The 16,475-nt window shown below is 40.0% G+C and overlaps 1 protein-coding gene across 7 annotated transcripts in view; it reads right to left on the reverse strand.

Annotated features, from left to right (window-relative positions):
- Positions 1 to 16,475, reverse strand: part of LOC118338177 (multiple PDZ domain protein) — a 44,106-nt gene that overhangs the window by 21,450 nt on the left and 6,181 nt on the right. For 6 of the 7 annotated variants that reach the window (XM_035675432.1, XM_035675429.1, XM_035675431.1 and 3 more), the window contains exons 4-22: positions 14,776 to 14,937; positions 14,295 to 14,434; positions 13,530 to 13,743; positions 13,050 to 13,172; positions 12,569 to 12,769; positions 11,876 to 11,978; positions 11,200 to 11,288; positions 10,291 to 10,525; positions 8,326 to 8,412; positions 7,931 to 8,010; positions 7,609 to 7,755; positions 7,106 to 7,276; positions 6,155 to 6,343; positions 5,693 to 5,902; positions 4,458 to 4,616; positions 3,983 to 4,135; positions 1,776 to 2,120; positions 1,285 to 1,396; positions 193 to 391 (exon numbers count right to left, since the gene is read on the reverse strand). In XM_035675432.1, coding sequence (XP_035531325.1) covers positions 193 to 391; positions 1,285 to 1,396; positions 1,776 to 2,120; positions 3,983 to 4,135; positions 4,458 to 4,616; positions 5,693 to 5,902; positions 6,155 to 6,343; positions 7,106 to 7,276; positions 7,609 to 7,755; positions 7,931 to 8,010; positions 8,326 to 8,412; positions 10,291 to 10,525; positions 11,200 to 11,288; positions 11,876 to 11,978; positions 12,569 to 12,769; positions 13,050 to 13,172; positions 13,530 to 13,743; positions 14,295 to 14,434; positions 14,776 to 14,937 — 3,119 coding nt within the window. The remainder of the gene's footprint in view (positions 1 to 192; positions 392 to 1,284; positions 1,397 to 1,775; positions 2,121 to 3,982; positions 4,136 to 4,457; positions 4,617 to 5,692; positions 5,903 to 6,154; positions 6,344 to 7,105; positions 7,277 to 7,608; positions 7,756 to 7,930; positions 8,011 to 8,325; positions 8,413 to 10,290; positions 10,526 to 11,199; positions 11,289 to 11,875; positions 11,979 to 12,568; positions 12,770 to 13,049; positions 13,173 to 13,529; positions 13,744 to 14,294; positions 14,435 to 14,775; positions 14,938 to 16,475) is intronic. The other variant, XM_035675434.1, reaches the window with a different exon arrangement.

The raw sequence follows: 16,475 nt of genomic DNA on the forward strand, positions 1-16,475 counted from the left end.
ATTTCATCATGTTGTACTAAACTACTATTTATTTAGGCAAAATTCTGGTACAACTGTAAGACAACATTCAACACAGATACATTTTACATTATTAAAAACTTGTATTGAATAATTTCTACTTCTACTACTTCCTTTGCAGAGTTTCAGTGTGTGCAAACGTGTGTGCACTGCTGTTTAATCATCGCCTCTTACCCCAGGTCTGGTCCAATAAGAGAATGTCTTCTGAGCATGGCACGAGCCTGTGCATTGGTCAGGTTGGCTGTGGGCTCCCCGTTGATGGCCAGGATGAGATCTCCGACGCCCAGACGCCCGTCGCGGCTGATCGACCCACCGTGGATTATGCTGCGGATCAGCATTCCCAAACCATCTTTCATGGCACTCACTGTCATCCCTTTGAGGTAGATTACAAGAAATTTACACACTGAACTGGGATTTTGATCTGAAATAATAACAAATAGTTGAAACCTCTAACATTTAAGAGCAATTACTGATGACTTACAGATGAAGTACTAAATTAAAGATCAAAAGACATTTGAAAATCAAGAGACATTTTCAGGACTAACTCTCATTTAAATGAAAAGCTACCACTCATATAGTAGAACTATAGTTTCATTGATAAATTCCACTTAAAATAAATTGGTTCTGAAACAAGAAAACTTCCTCATTCCAGCAATTTATCCTAGAAACTATCACAGTGTTCACAGATTTGGTTTTTAGCTCACTCTCAATGGAGTAACTTCAGAGTGTGGCATAATATATTTAAACATAATATATCTAAAACTTTCAAACTCTCTTATGGCTCAGTGTACAGGTTTTTTTTTGCAAAGATCATAAAAATAACATCAGTATGTTCTATTTAGGAGTGAAAAACCCAAACGTATTGCGTAGAATTTTGGAATCAAGCAGGAAATAGAAACCTTCAAAGAGAGCTAAAAAGCAAAATGAGGTAGCGTCTTCAATGAGGAACTGAGGATTATAAACAGTGCCTCCATAACACCTATTTGTTTTAGAAGTTAAAACTTAGTATTCTCTGAGTCAGCGGCACTCCCATGGCAGGTTTTTGAAATGCAAATACCCTGTATAGCAATGAAATTACCCTTTCAGACTGGAAAACTGCCAAAAATCTTTTCTATCATTTTGCTTCATATCTGGCATTCATAAATCATGACACAAAAGTAAAGGCCAATGCGCCTTTCAGTCCTGCACACTCATTTACACTTGTGAAGGCTGAGGAGAAAAAAAATAAACAACAAATAAAAGAATGTGAGGAAAATTAACACAAACCAAGGCTGGAGTTGCCCTTGACAACTGTGATCGTCCTTTCAAAATTGCTCCCCGAGGTCAACGCTTCCTTGTCACCGTCTTCTGCTGACTCTGTCACACCAACCTCCGCGTCCTTGAGGGTGATAATTCAATACTGTTATTCATGAAAGTAAATGAAAATACAAGGCCGGGTTCCAAACAAAAGCAGGTTTTCTCTAGAGAAAGGGCAAGTATGGCAAATGGGCTGCGGGAAGGAGTTCAAAACAAATAAGCTTGGAACTTTGTTATGTAAGATTTAAAAAAAGAGTTTGATGACAAAGAAGGTTAGATGCAACCTTAAGAAACTCTATTTAAAGGAAGATCAAGGAAGTTGTTATAATGCACCTTGAAATAGAGAATCTGTGATGTTTTCTGTGTCAATCAGTAATCCTCATACATAAATTAAACTGAAAACTTACATATTATGTTAAATACTTGAAATCTGTGGTTTATAATTAGACAGCTTATTATACCTTCATCAAAATCTTTATGTCTCCCATATCTCCAAAAGACACAGGTGGTTCCTTCTCATAGTGGAGAGACTCCATAGGTTCTTCCAGGACGTTAGATCTGGCCCCTTTTTCAGCAAACGTGCTGTATGAGTTTGAGCACTCCACTGGTTCCTCATTGGTCGAGCGCTGTGCCGGGTACTGATCAGAACTGCTCAGTAAGGCATTCAAATCTGGTATATGACCTCTCAAACTCGGAGGAGTGAAAGAGGCAGCCTTCTCCGGAGAGAACGACAGAGTGTTGTCTGCGAGGCCGGACGTTGTTGCGAAGCGGGGATGCTCGTCCAACAAGTCCAGGCGAGCTGTCAGCTGGGGTAAAACAAAGCATAGCAGCTGAATGAATGTTCCACTCTGTTAGTTAGACAATTGCCCAACAGGGGGAGATTCATCTTCCTCAGTCGCCATCCTGCCCTCCTTGTAATGAGCCATAGAAAAGCCATCAGTGGCCAATAGAGGACAGCAGGAATTACTGGTGATCTTGAGCTTGCCATGCTCGAAATATACTTTTATTATAACAGCATTTAAGACTTTATTAGAACCCGACTGAGGAGTGATGAATCTCAGCAAGCACTTCCCTTTGGGACACAGAACAGAAGTATAAATCCTTAGAAGAAAGCGAAAATATGCAAATACGTGATACAAGTGGGGCTCTGGAAGCAGATATAAGGAGTAAAACAAGTAATAGGAGGATTAATTTTAATAATGTAGTGAAATAAATATGGGTTGAACTGGGCTCTGACATCTACAAGTATATGTATTCTGAAGTATGACAAGAACCTATACTACAATTGTGAAAATAAAAAAATACATTAACAGGAAAGTAGATTTTTGTATGTTTCACTGCATTAAAATATAATATCTATGGCATATGGTATGTCTATAGTAAAATAACACCATTAAAAATATGTAACAAGTAATTTATATGGCTAACAAATAAAAGGCATTTTTACAAATATCTTGGGGCAGAATCAGACAGTTTTCCTAAAACACTCCTTTAGCGTCTCTAAAAATTAATCACACATGACATTAAATCCTTATCATAAAAACAATTCAAATGTCAAACTTTCACTGTCACGCTCCAGGTGTACTCACATAAAGCTCAAGATGCCATGAAAGAGAAACTTGAGAGAAAATGTTTCATACCAGTAAATAATGTTTGTTCTGTTTAATTCATCTAATCGGGGATATTATTTTAAAGACACAGTCTTCCTTTGAGTGGAAAAAATATTTCCAGTATGTGTCTATGGTGTTGAGCAGTACAACCAGTGCATGTGCACATGAACAATTCTCTTTAAAGCTAGGCATCAGAAAAACAAGTAGCACAACTGTCATCCATCAACGCAATCATTAGAAAAAGAGCCCTCACTGCTTTGTTGACAGCGACTTGGAAGGCTGACTTTGTGGACCTAACACTCAGCTGACCTTTATATTGTTTTTCCATAAACAGCCATGGACTAGAAATTTAAAAAAGCATTAATATTCCTCAAAAAATATCACCTTAAATACTGTCAAGCAAGTCTAAAAAGCTGCTCCACCATTTACTGGCACTGAAGTGGAGCTGAGATTTATCAACCGACTTGTTGCCTCTCTCTAGAGCTTTAGGGGGAAAAGTGTTCATCACCACAAGAAGACGAAGCTGTCTGACCTCATACAAACATTCGAAATCTGTTTTGTGAAATCCCTCACTAGTATAAAATGCCCCCAAGTTGTCCTGACCCATTCCTGTCCCTCTAGGCCGCCCTATTGCAGCATACATTTCTTAGGAAGACCCTACAAATAAGGTCAGCTGCGACCTTTGGGAAACTGGGAGCACACAGATACCCTTCGGAAAACAGTTTGTTTGCCCCTTGCTCTTTTCCTTATTTTCCTTATAATTTATTATCCATTTGGGGATTTGCTGTTCTTGAGGCACCCAGAGCAACAACAGCAGCAGCAGCAGCTACGATCCTCACATAACAACAAAGTCAGTAATGTTGTTAGTGCCTCGGCAAAGAAAAAACAAACATTTCTCGTGACATTTTGGCACTCGATAACCAAAAACAAAGAATAATGACTACATGCTGTACAGCTCGTTGTGACAAAGGGCAGTAACATTTAATGAAATGAGGGTGTCATTCCAACTCGTGCTTTCGCTATTTGGTTGCTGCTGTTTAAAGCAAACAGTCCCTTACCTTGGGCGTGGAGGAGTGTAGGTAATCCAGGTCTGAGCTGCAGGTGCTACCATGAAGAGCAATCATGGACGCCTGGAAAGTGTCGTCCTCTATCCCAGTGTAAGTGTGATCTAACACCTTTTCATCAGACAGGTCTGCTTCGCTGGTGTCAATCTGTGACAATGAATGGAAGTAATGTAACAAACTGGGATACAAAATTGGCCTTTATTATTGAGCAATAGAACTATCCAATCACAGAGCTGCAATTTCTACATCCCTAAACTACAAAACACTGCTGATACAAAATTAATTTGTCCCTTAAGTAATTGCATATATTTGTCAGAATACTGCTTATACATAACTGTTGATTACAAACAAATCTCTCTTGGAAAAACTTAGGAACATAGACAAATATCACATGTAAAGTACAATTTGTTTTCCAGTTTTTATGATGTTCTGGTTTATTTTTTCAGTTTTTTCCCAAAAGCTAACTGACCAATGCAGGCTCTGCTCGGTAAACGATGCCCTCAGTCAGTCCTTCTTCCTCTCCTTCTTCAACCAAAATATTGTTGAAGTCAAATGAATGGATGGTGGATGATGGAGTAATTTCCTGCTCACCATATGGGTGTGGAGACTGGGAATATCCACATATTCCCTAGGAAAGTGGAGAAATTCTTTCAGTGTCTCCAGCTTTATGTAATTTGATTTTTATAGTTTGTTTTTTTGTGACCAAATCAAGTGCAAATAAATTAGTATGGAATGGGAAAAGATGTTAGGTTTGTTAAGATTTTTTATACATTAAGTATAAAGTTAAATATTGATCTTGTTCAAGCAGAGAAGTTCATTCATAACACTCTTTGAATGATTTCACCACCACAATGCTCTTGAACATTTCACATGTATTCTTTAGTAAGAGTTCAAGAGGTATTGATTTTGTGTAGCATGCAGCCCGGACAGGTATAAAAAAAAGCAAGAAGGCATATTGGAGGATTACACTTGTCAGACTCAATTTTGAGAGGCAATACAGCAAAATACCCCAAAATAAGTGCATTCCACGTCCTGCAGGAGAGTTGGATAACTCCACAGAGGCTTCCTACAGCCCTGTAATCCAGCTAACCTTGGCAGCCCAGAGGTCTCACTGTGTAATCCAACAGCAGATTCAATACGAGAGAAATGCAGCTCTAAAGCCGAAAGAATGCAAGCAGTTTTGCAGAGAGAAACATCCTGTACAAAGAGTATAGGAGCCTAGAGCGATGAACACGCCGTTGGACAGACCTGATATTTTGACAGGTGCCCCAATGTGTTTAAATGTACAAGAGGGTCTGTGGTCTTGGAAAATTCAATAATATAATCATATGAAACAAAGGGCACAGAGCATTTTAGGCTGGTCAACTCTTCTGAAAGAACATTGGATGGAATGCTAAACCACGCAGCCTACCTCCACTCCTTTTCCCGCATGAAAAATTCAAGCCCTCGTAAGCTGAACCCTCAGGACTGGATACTAAGTCGCATGTTATAAAGACACCTGACTCACACACACTCACATACATGCAGTTCCAAATCCCTGACATGCTGACCAAATTTTCAGGCCAATACTGTATGTATGAAAGTCCTAAAAACCCCAACAGGTATGTATACCCTGACCCCACAAAACACGCCATATTCTATATTTTTCTACATATTTTCAGAAAAAGCAAAGAAAAAGTAAAGAGTACTAATTATAATGCTTACAGGTAGTGGTTTGGCGACTCCTATCTGGACTTTGCCGAGCTTGGCCCCCTTCAGGGCCTGGACAGCATCCTCCAGGCTGGCGTTCTCCAGGTTGGTGGTGTTAACGTACATGAGTCGATCTCCTGGCAACAGTCTGCCATCCTGCTCAGCCACACCGTTGGGAACCAGAGAGCGAATCACAATCACCGTCTTGGCTGGGTCCAGCGGGTCCTGTGGAGGAGCCGGTACAGTTTAGTTCAGAGAGGATGTCAACAGGTAAACTATCATAGGCTTAAACTTCTATGGAATGAAATGTTATGTATTTGGTTAGCATTACACAGTATGTCCTTTTTTCTGTGGAAATACTATTAAATGTGGATGAAAACATAACTTACTGCCCTATAAGTTTAAGATAGAAATAATAGTACAAATACACATGTAAAATAATAACAATAACACATTTTTATGAAGCCTATTTCAAACCTGGTAGTCCAGAATGCTGAATCCCAATCCCCCTTCTCCCTTTTCAAGCTCGATATTCTGGACCGCCAACTCCCACATCGCCAAAGGAGATCCTATTGCCTCCTCACATGTCACATTATCCTGTGTCGCTGCTGCTGCGTTCACCTCTGTGTCTTCAGCAACCAGTACGCTGCTCAGGTCTATTTGCTTCTGCAGAGGAAAGGCCCAAAATCTCTATGTAATAGCATTCCTTTCTCACTTTTACTCCCAACCCATAGGCTGTTACCCTCTAGTTGAGTTTCTGGCTCAGGTTTTTGGCAGTAGATAAAAGGGAAATATATTTGGGATGCTAGGGCCTTAGTACATTATCACAGATAAAGCTAGAGAGATGAAAACCCCTTCCCCAAAGGGAAGCTGCTTTTGATGTCTCATATCTCTAGCAAATGTTGTTGGCTACTGCTCCTGAGGTATTACCAGAATTGGTCTTAATAAACTTTCAGACTCACCTGCTTATCGCTAAGTCTTAATCCATCATGGTTGACAATGTGGAAAGCCAATGGAGCGATTGACAGCCCGGGCTAAGCTAATAATGGTTGATGGGTTATAAAGGAGGAGGAGGACCCAAAGAGTACTGCTCTCCAATCATATTCCCTTGCTTATATGCATGGGCGGGGAAACATTTTTCATAATACATTACTGCATGACAAGGAGATGCAGACTTTCCGACTGTACTGTATGAATCATCCGCTGCAATGCTCTGTGAGTAATATAGCCTGTATGTTTCCAGCCTTGAGAAAGAAGAGATTCATTGACTTTCTCTAGGTTTTTCCCTTTCAAACATAACGAGCAAACGTATAATTCACAGTGATTAGTTCAGAAAAACACATATTCTATAAAATTCCAAATACATATTCTACATAATTCAAAAAAGCTACAGTTATATGCTATAGTATAGCGATGCTAATGGAGTACCTTTAATTCAGGTGTGGTGGACAAAGCTTCTGGCTGTGGCTGGACAGCATCTAAGTCCGTCTGCAGGTGAGGGGCAGGCCTACAGCATGTCATGTATACACAGAGTGGAAGCTCCTTCAAAATTCTCACTACTTCCTTGTGGGTTTCACCAATTAGGGATATACCATTGACCTGTGACAGAAAATGCATACTATAAATAGGTGCAGTATCTAGGGTTCAAAGCAGTGTTAATTGTTTTGATTTTTTAGCCACTTGAGGGCAGTGGAACACCCTGTAAACTCAATATTGACATACTTCAATAATTTACTGCCAAAATGTATGTGTATATGGAGCATATCAAAAAAACATCTTCATTACTGCCTCATAAACAACCTAGTTTTTAAACACACGTATATAGTTGGATCTCTGTAAGTATTAATGGCAAACACAATATGAAAAGGTCTGTTCATATGGCATTAATTGTTGTTAATTGAATGTTCTATTTCATTTAAGGGGCCACTTACCTCAAGCAGTTCATCTCCACTGAACAGCTTGCCACAGCGACCAACAGGTCCCTCAGGTAGAACAGAGCGGATGTAATGATGCCCACTGTTGGCTTCCAGACTGATGCCCAGGCCGCTGCTCTCACTAAATTTCTCCACCTGAGCCACCTGTCATGGAAACAAAATAAATCTTAGTTAGTGAAACCTTCTGTCTGTTATAAGGGAATATTATTTTTTTTAATAGGTCATTCTTCCTTTTAAGATTGCAGTTTTACCATAATAAAACAATTGCCCAGGAAACAATGTATGAGAGAAAGGAGTTAACTTTGAAAAAGAAACTTACTACAACTTCATTACTTGGACCTAGAATTTCTTGCCACTTCTTCATTAGTTCTTCTTCTTCAAAGGCTGTTAGTTTCATCCCTTGGAAAACAATACAATACAAAGTACTTGAATTAATATACAGAACAACATAAAAGGCAAATTTGTGATAAATCATTTAGAGTCAGCCATACAACTTTAATTTCTAAATATTTGCAATGTATTAATGTTGTGTTTGAAGAAGCCTATTCAAATTTCTAAAACTACTGCACTGTCTGTGAAACTACAAACAGCACCCGTATGTCCTCACGGTGTGTTTTGCCAGTCAGTGTGGTCCTGACAACAATAACCCTTATCTGTCAGATGTCTGCCCAGTATCTCTGCTGGTGTACTTAAAGAAGAATCCTAGCCTCCCACCATGTTTGTCTTCTGTTAGCTGATCCGTGGCCGGGCTGACATCAGATCCTTCACTCTTTGTCTGGAGCAGCTTTTCATCTGTGGTGACTGTAAACACACAATGAGGCACACAGTGAGATGGACAGAAGCAGACAGTGGCACAGACACATGACAGTATAGGCACAGAGCCACTGGAAAAAGTCATCTATTCTCCACTAAAAGCACATATACATGCAACAAATACAAATAAATATTTATTCTACTACTTATTCTTAAATAGTTTGAGAATTTACTACTCTTTCATAACCACCCTCACTTAAAAAGAGGAACCTATCTCATTTCCCTATTGGTCCAAAAAGGATATACATGCCCCTGCTGATGTTATCCATAATGACAGACTATAAACTTTCCAGGACTTCAAATATCTGTTTAATGATCCTGGTACTTTTTTTTTTACAACTTCATGCCACTGTTTATGTCTTTGGAGTTCCACAGGGCATCGAACTGGTCGCCCATGAAATTACTAACCATGTGCCTGAGCTAGGCATGGTCTACACTGTACATCAGCACTATTTAACTGCTAACATAAAACTAATACTAGCTAGTCTGGTATGTGAAAAGGAACTCAACAACCCTGACACTGACTTGACAACAATTTAAGTGAGTAGTTAAATTATTTCCATACTCCCAACCATTAAATGACCAATTTCAACTTTGTACATCAAACCCATGATGTAATGGCCAGTAAGTTAACTTAAATATTCTCGTTCTCGCCAAACTACTCTTTACACCAAGAGAGCTCCTTATATAATATGGGAATGCACTGCAGACTCTTTCCTCTTTATTAGCTGTAATACTCAAAAGTGAAAACTCCTGTAATTGTTTTTTTTTCCTAACAGGTTTCACAGCAGCCAAGAAAATACTGGCTTCCTCTGTCTGTCGACTTCTGGCTGCTAGTTTTTCTGCATGTTTCTGGGCTATAAATTTGTGGTGCCAAATCAAATCACTTTAAAGCTCCATCTATCACTATTGACAACTTATGCAAGTTGCTTTTCTTGCTACTGCTATAGCCTGGGGGTCCTGTCAGTACAGCTGGAGACAAGAATCTTTCTGTTTACCCTCTGTCTATATTCTCTCAGTTTTAGTTGTCAGTCTGTTGTATGTTTTATCATCTATGATATGAGCACATGCATGCAGATGCAACTGTGACTCAAAGTCAATTTCTTAGTTGTGTTGCATCACATGCGAACTTATTACAGAATATAGTTCAGGGTCTAAACAGCATGATGGAAAGCGTTGGGTTATTTCTGTAGAAATGTGGTAGTTGGTTCAGTTCAGCCAGTGCATTATTCTGTCAGTGCAATATTATAATGGATGAGGAGGGTAGCCCTTCACAGAAATTGTTTTACAAAGTGGTTAATTTTATTTCCATGTCTGAGAAAATAGTTTTGTCCTCTTAGCCTTTGTCAGTGATTATTAATAATGAGTGCATTCTCTCTCTTATTAGGGGAACATGGCCAGTAACGTGGGCGTACTCATCCTATTGTTATTATTAGGAGGAACGCTTTAACAGGCAAAAAGTAATTAATTCAATTTATTTTTCAATATAATGACCAGTGTAAAATGTCATTAACAAATAAATCTTTCTTTAGCAGAACAAAGACACCTACAACATATTCAATAGAAGGCCACCTTTCTCATTCTTAATATATCACGATGTTGACATCAGTTTGGACTGTATTTGAGTATGACTCGAGTGAGTGTTTTTCATATGTGGCTGGAGCTTTCTGTTCCTGTATTTTTAATAAATATTGATAAAAGTGACTGAAATTTCCATTTGGAGTCACTTGTCACTGCATCATGAAAACTCCCGTCTGAGCCACATTTACACATCAAATGACACCTTTCTTGATAGGATGAGGATGAGTAGCAAGGAATGTGTTTTTGTCTATCCTCATTAAATTTCTCTCACTTCGTCCCTCCTACCTTCAGCATCCTCCTCAGCCTTCTTCCTCTCCAGCTCTAGCTCCCTCATGACTGTGGTCGTGGTGGGGATGGTGGTACAAAGGGGCAGGACGGCGACACTGGGGGCCACAGCAGGGGGGATCTCTTCCGGCTTGAACCCCCGCCGGATCAGCTTAAGGTGGACTGTCTGGCCTGTGTGCCTGAGCACTTCCACTGCCTGTTGATTGGTGTATCCCTGGATGTTCACACCATCGACCTGCAGAGGGCGATCATTCGTGAGCCCATGGATTAAAGTTCCAGAACAGCAGGCACGGACATTGTGAGCTGAATTTCTATCCATATTCTTGTTTGACAGAGGTACAAAAGAGTATTCCAACATATTTTAGCCATTCACTTAATTTGTTTAGATCATTTAGGGGTAGGTAAAAAGTTTAAAGAAGTCAATGAAGTGTTTTATTAAGCTCTTAAATTGGGTCCCAGTGTGCATTATCATTTGTGCTTAAGAACAAAACTCAATCAAGCACCTACAAGCACACACACCCCAATACACCAGAACAATACACAAGAGTTTGTGAGAACTTAAAAAGACACAGGGCAACACTAACTCACATATCAAACGATGCACGAAATTACACACAGTTTAACTTCATTGTTAATGTCTTGCAGTAATAAAAACTAAAAACTTAATTGCTCAGTGTGCAAATTCAAGACTCTTTTATATTCAAAGTCACAAGAAAAAAAAACATTTTAAGAACTATCAGTTAATTGTGAATTATTCATTACGCATGTGATCATTTCTCTCCATTGACTAAATGAGTAAATGTGATCACTATAATAGATAATATAAAACATTCACTGCATATTTTACCTCATGCCACTGAAGACAGAGAAAATAGTAATAGCTACAAGGAGCCTAATTGGGGTACTTACAGCTATTATCTGGTCTCCAACATGAATACGGCCATCTTGATCCACGGCACTGTCTTTTGTTATGCTCTTGACAAAAATTCCAGAGGGCTCTGAAGAGTCGGACAAAGTTAAAAAAAAAAAAAGTAAAGAGATGAGAAACATAGCCGTGAATCATAAGAACCAAGGAGGAAAACAAGCAGTTGTTTCAGTTTGATGTTAAAAGTCAGGGTTCGTAAGCGTGTTTCAATATTATATAAGTCATAAACAATGATGTGATGAACCCAGTGTACTTAATTAAGAATGCAGAGTACTGTGTATCTAAGGCAATTCAATATTCATTTGCATTTCAATGAATATAACAAGGTTATATAAAAGGCTGTCTGTGGTTCCATTATATTCTAACTAATGCTACATTTTATAGGCCAATAGATAAGAAAATATATTTCAAAGTTTTTTTTTACATTTTTGGGGCAGTAAATAAAAAGCTTAAAACATTGACACTGATATAACCTTATAAAGTTGTTGGGGCAAATGGCAAGATGTCTAATACTCACCATGTTTTTTTAGCTCTGTTTTTGGAAAGTCTGGTGATAATGCTGGGTTCATCTGCCCTTTCATATTACACATCTGATCCATTGGTCATAGGCGAGAAAACTATGAATCACTGCAGCTTAAATGTATGTTCAGTGGAACTCACCTGAATTTTTATCTCCAACATAGCCAGCAATAGTGATCCCCAGTCCCTGGGTGTTCTTGGTAAGGCTCACATCAAATGCTTCAGCCTCCTCCTCCTCATAGTCCTGTGACAAGATTTATGAGAACGGAAATAAACTTCCACTAACCGCAACAGTGGAAAAGCAAGTTATTCCACCACATCTTCACCAAATACGTTTTCCCACTTTGCGAATGAGATAATGAGCGCTCTGGACCTGCCAGCCATGAAAAACACAGTTAATGTGTGCGATCCAAAGGATGATGTTCGTCATTCATATAGTGAGTCACTGAAATTCATTAATGCTTAAATTGGGATGAGTGTTGAGAAAAGCCATGAAATCGCTGTTTGTAAGTGCTGTTTTTGTGAAAGTAAAGCACTTCAAATGTTCTCCAAAGTGTGAGTCACAGGTTATTCAACCTGCTATTTTCTTTAATTCCTTTTATCCGGGGGCTGTCAAGAGTAAGACAAGATAAATCTGCAGACAAAAGACCTGAACTTAATGTCTGATGTGTTTTTGATAAAAGAGTATAAGTGATGTCTCGATTATGGCAATCAATTATCATCTTGACAATTTGCTATAGAGAAACTGCTTTACTATACTCCAAACCATGAACTCCAAATTATTTCCTTATTGTAATAATTTGTATGCCATTTCTGTGAAACAGCTCCTCTCACCTGTTGTTCATCGACAGTGGGGAGCACCACGGGCATGATAGCAGAGACGGAGGGATTCTCGTCCACAGGACCCCTGGTGACTACCAGCTTCACCCTGTTGCCACACTGCCTGAGGACCTGGGCCACCTGTTCGCTGCCCATGCCATACAGGTCAGTGTCCCCAATTCTCAGGATGTGGTCCCCGCTGCGCAGGTGGCCATCCTGAGGTAAAAAAAGTACATTTTCTCACTTAGTCTGTGTAGTTTCAGTGGAAAGCAAACCCATAATGACACTGTCAATGCCAAACAAAAGACAGAGTGGTAGTTAATTCTGTGCTTTCTTGGAATTAACAATTTTTTTATTATACTGACAAGAGTAATCTCTCTAGAACATTCAAAGTGTCATAAAACATAAAAAATGATAATCACTGAATAAACATCTATTAGCAATGCCAAAAACCTCTGAAAAGCCAATTCCAAAAAAAGGCAGACGAAGCAATCACCTGATCGGCTATGCCTCCAGGAAGGATGGTTTTGACAATGACCCCAGTGGTCTTTCCTCCCACAATACCGAAACCAAGACCCGTGCCATCGTTGACCAGCTCGATTGTCTCCACGTGCTGCCACTAGGTGTAGTAAAAGATTAGAAATGGTAAAGCTGAAATAACTTCTGAACAAAAAGTTTTATTTGTCCAGCCATAAACATTCAAAAAAGCAGAATGATGGCATTTTCACTGACAATACAGTGTTGTCTAGTGTAATATAAAGATAACCTTTAATCAGTAGCAAATCTTGTATGTGTGTTCACTGTGTGTCTGCTGTCACATTGTATCGCCATGTTGGATCACTTCTGTGCTCATTTGTGTCTTTGTGCGTGTGTGTACTGTATGTGTGTTACTCTCTCTTGTTCTCAAAATGAGCAATTAGTAAGCGTATGAATGCAAGTTCTCATTCATGTGACTAGTGTGAGAATGTATCCATACCGCGCTGGAGTTGGCTGACAGTGTACTGGCAGCGGATGGCGTGCGGGACACCACAGGGCTGGCCAGCTGAGGGATCGGCCCTCTTGCCACTGTGAGCTGCACCCTCTCTGAAGCACTCTGCAGGATGCCTATAGCTTGCTGGTGGGTCACTGTCTGGTCCAGGGGCTGGCCATTGATGGCTAAGATCTGGTCAGCTTCTTTGAGCTTCCCATCACTGCAAAGGGGGAAAAGCAATGAGTGTGATAGGGAGAAGAAGAGAGAGGGACATTCTACTGTAAATGGGGTCAGAGCCTCTGATCAAGTAATTCCTCATTTAGTATATAGGATACTACTCATAAACTGTTATTTGTTCTTACAGCTCCTGACATATTTTGCCAATTTAATTTCTGACAAAAATGTACAGGTAATAATTGTACAAATCTAGTTATGTTTGTATTTAAATAATTATTTTGCAAGTAAGGTCTGAGGTGTATTGAAGACATCAGAAAGCTTTGAAACAAGCAGTAAAAATGTCCTTGCATTTCTGGTAAAAAGGCCAGTTTGTAAGACTCCCTAAACTTCCCTAATGTCCCCAGAGAATCTGTAAAAGTCCTCAAGTGTCTGAAATAGACTTCTCTAATTCCTTCATTCTTATTCAGCGATTGGCCAAATGTTGGAAAACTTTCTGGAACGCAGACTTTGTTGTGACTGAAGATTTTAATCAGTCTTGAGGTCCCTCAGTGTTCTCACAGCTCTTTGAACGATGGCATGTTGACTCTTACATACCAGTGAGCCACACTTCCCGGCTGAATTTCCTGGATGAAGATGCCGAGCTCTCCGCGGTTCTCGCTCTTCAGGCCCACCACGCTGAAGCCGAGACCTCCTGACACCGGCTTCTCTAGCTCCACGTGTGTCACGTAGCGCCCCTGGATCATGCACACACATATAACAGAATTTGGCCCCCGTGCTGATTCACTGAAGCATCAAAGCTACAAGCAGCCTTTAGAAGTCTATTTGAAGTGCCTCAAGAGAACAGAACGCAGCGTGCAGTCTGTAGTTCTCGCCTTCGACTGTCTTTGGATATTTGGTTTGAGTTAACAAAAACCTATTCCAGGTGCAGATTTTCTACGTGTTTTACAATGACTAAAGAAAACGTGGCAATAAATCTACTGGGATCAATGTTATGCTCTGTTATTGCACTGACAATGAGCTCAAAGGCAGTATATAAACAGCATGATGATTGTTTTGGCTTTACAGTCGCCCCTACCTGTGCCATGGAGTGAATAATGTGTTCAAATTCTTCGGATGGTGTCTTGCCATTGATGTGTGCAGCAGCTGATGTGTCAGAGTAGGAAACATGGCCGCCATTGGGCTTGACTGCGGCAACGTGATCGGCGGGGTCACTCCCACGTGACACCGGGACACTGCCCTGGAAAGATGAAGAAATAAACATGTAGTGTTTCAGTGATGTGCGTTTTCACCTACATGAATCTGTGAAGTAACACCCTGGAAGAAATAACCGTCAGATCAAATTGAAAATGATTGGACCTCCATTATAAAAGTTGTGATGTTGTCTGTCAGATTTCCCGTTATGCAGCGGCATAACAGCTTTGAATTTCTACAAAATGATCCTACAGAGAGCTGCAATTACTGGCGTATATCCAACCAAAGACAATTAAAAGTTGGAACAAACAAAAAAAAACATCATGGCTCATTCCTACTGTGAACGTAAACATTTAGCAAATTTAATTTTAGACACCAAAACCCTGAAGCCTGCGTGTCTGAAACCACTGGGATGCCAGATAGTTTGTTATCCCACCACGATTAGCTGGATCTATGGCAGCCTAATCCTTCTGGAGATAATGGCTCTTAGCTGATGTTCCAACAATGACTAGGCTCCAAATACAATATTTCTGTCATGGTGGGGGGAAAGCATCACTGGCCATCTGGATGCCTTAATATGCTTGGGTTTTAATTACTGCAATGACTTTACTTGTGTGACAGATGAATCACATGAAAGCGACAACAACATAAAACAGTGTTTTTTTCCCCCGATTTCATTAGCCAAAGGGCATAATGTTTATGGCCATTTGAATAGGATTCAAAAGGACGGACGTAATGTACAGCAATAATTTCATAAACACTCCATTTGGCATATGGCATTGCCAAGCTAAAGCTGTCCTTGTGAACTAGTGAGTTTACATTAGGAAGTTGACTGCACAACTTCAGAGCTGAGGAAACATGTACAGTAAATTAGGCCTCCTTTAAATACAGTCCCAGATTAGTCCTGAGAAACAAAACTCCATTGGACAGGACACATTAGTGCTGCACGCTGCAAACAAAACCCTATGGGTCGGGCTAAGTTAGCGTAGCATGCTGCTAAGTTGCTGTCCTCATGCATGAGCTTTGTTAGCTGGGGCCTGGCTAAGAGGATTAAAGTTCCAGTTTGGTTCTTGCACATTTAAGAAATTGTTTCTGCCCCACTTCACACAGCGGCCTCTCTCTCATTGGAGAGCAGGGCCTTGTCACCATAGCGACATGGGCCGTGCAAGGCCTAACTAGCAGAGCCAGAAGACGGACAGTATGTGTGTATGTGTGTTTATGTGTCTGGCTCTTGTCTCACAACAAAACACAAATGCACCCTCTCTCCAAATTGGTTCTGCTTAAGTGGGGCACACAAGTGCAGTTGGGTTCGGACGCTCTATGAAAACAGAACACAGACTTGTTGCAGTTTCTGAAATACAACTATTTACCATTGTTACAATGGGTCCATTTTGAAATCTGAAGGGAGTTTACAATGAATGGCTGCTTGATAAATTTCGCTTAGCAAAACAAACAAACATGCATCAGCGCACGCACGCACACACACACACACACACACACACACACAGAGGAATGTACCTCTTTTTAAATAGGCTAAATCGCCAGCACACAAAAATGCCAGCAGGGCTTTTATAATCTAAATTC

Source organism: Morone saxatilis, unplaced genomic scaffold (assembly GCF_004916995.1).
Source record: "Morone saxatilis isolate NCDOM2014 unplaced genomic scaffold, NCSU_SB_2.0 Contig4, whole genome shotgun sequence".
In the NCBI taxonomy this organism is placed as follows: domain Eukaryota; kingdom Metazoa; phylum Chordata; class Actinopteri; family Moronidae; genus Morone; species Morone saxatilis.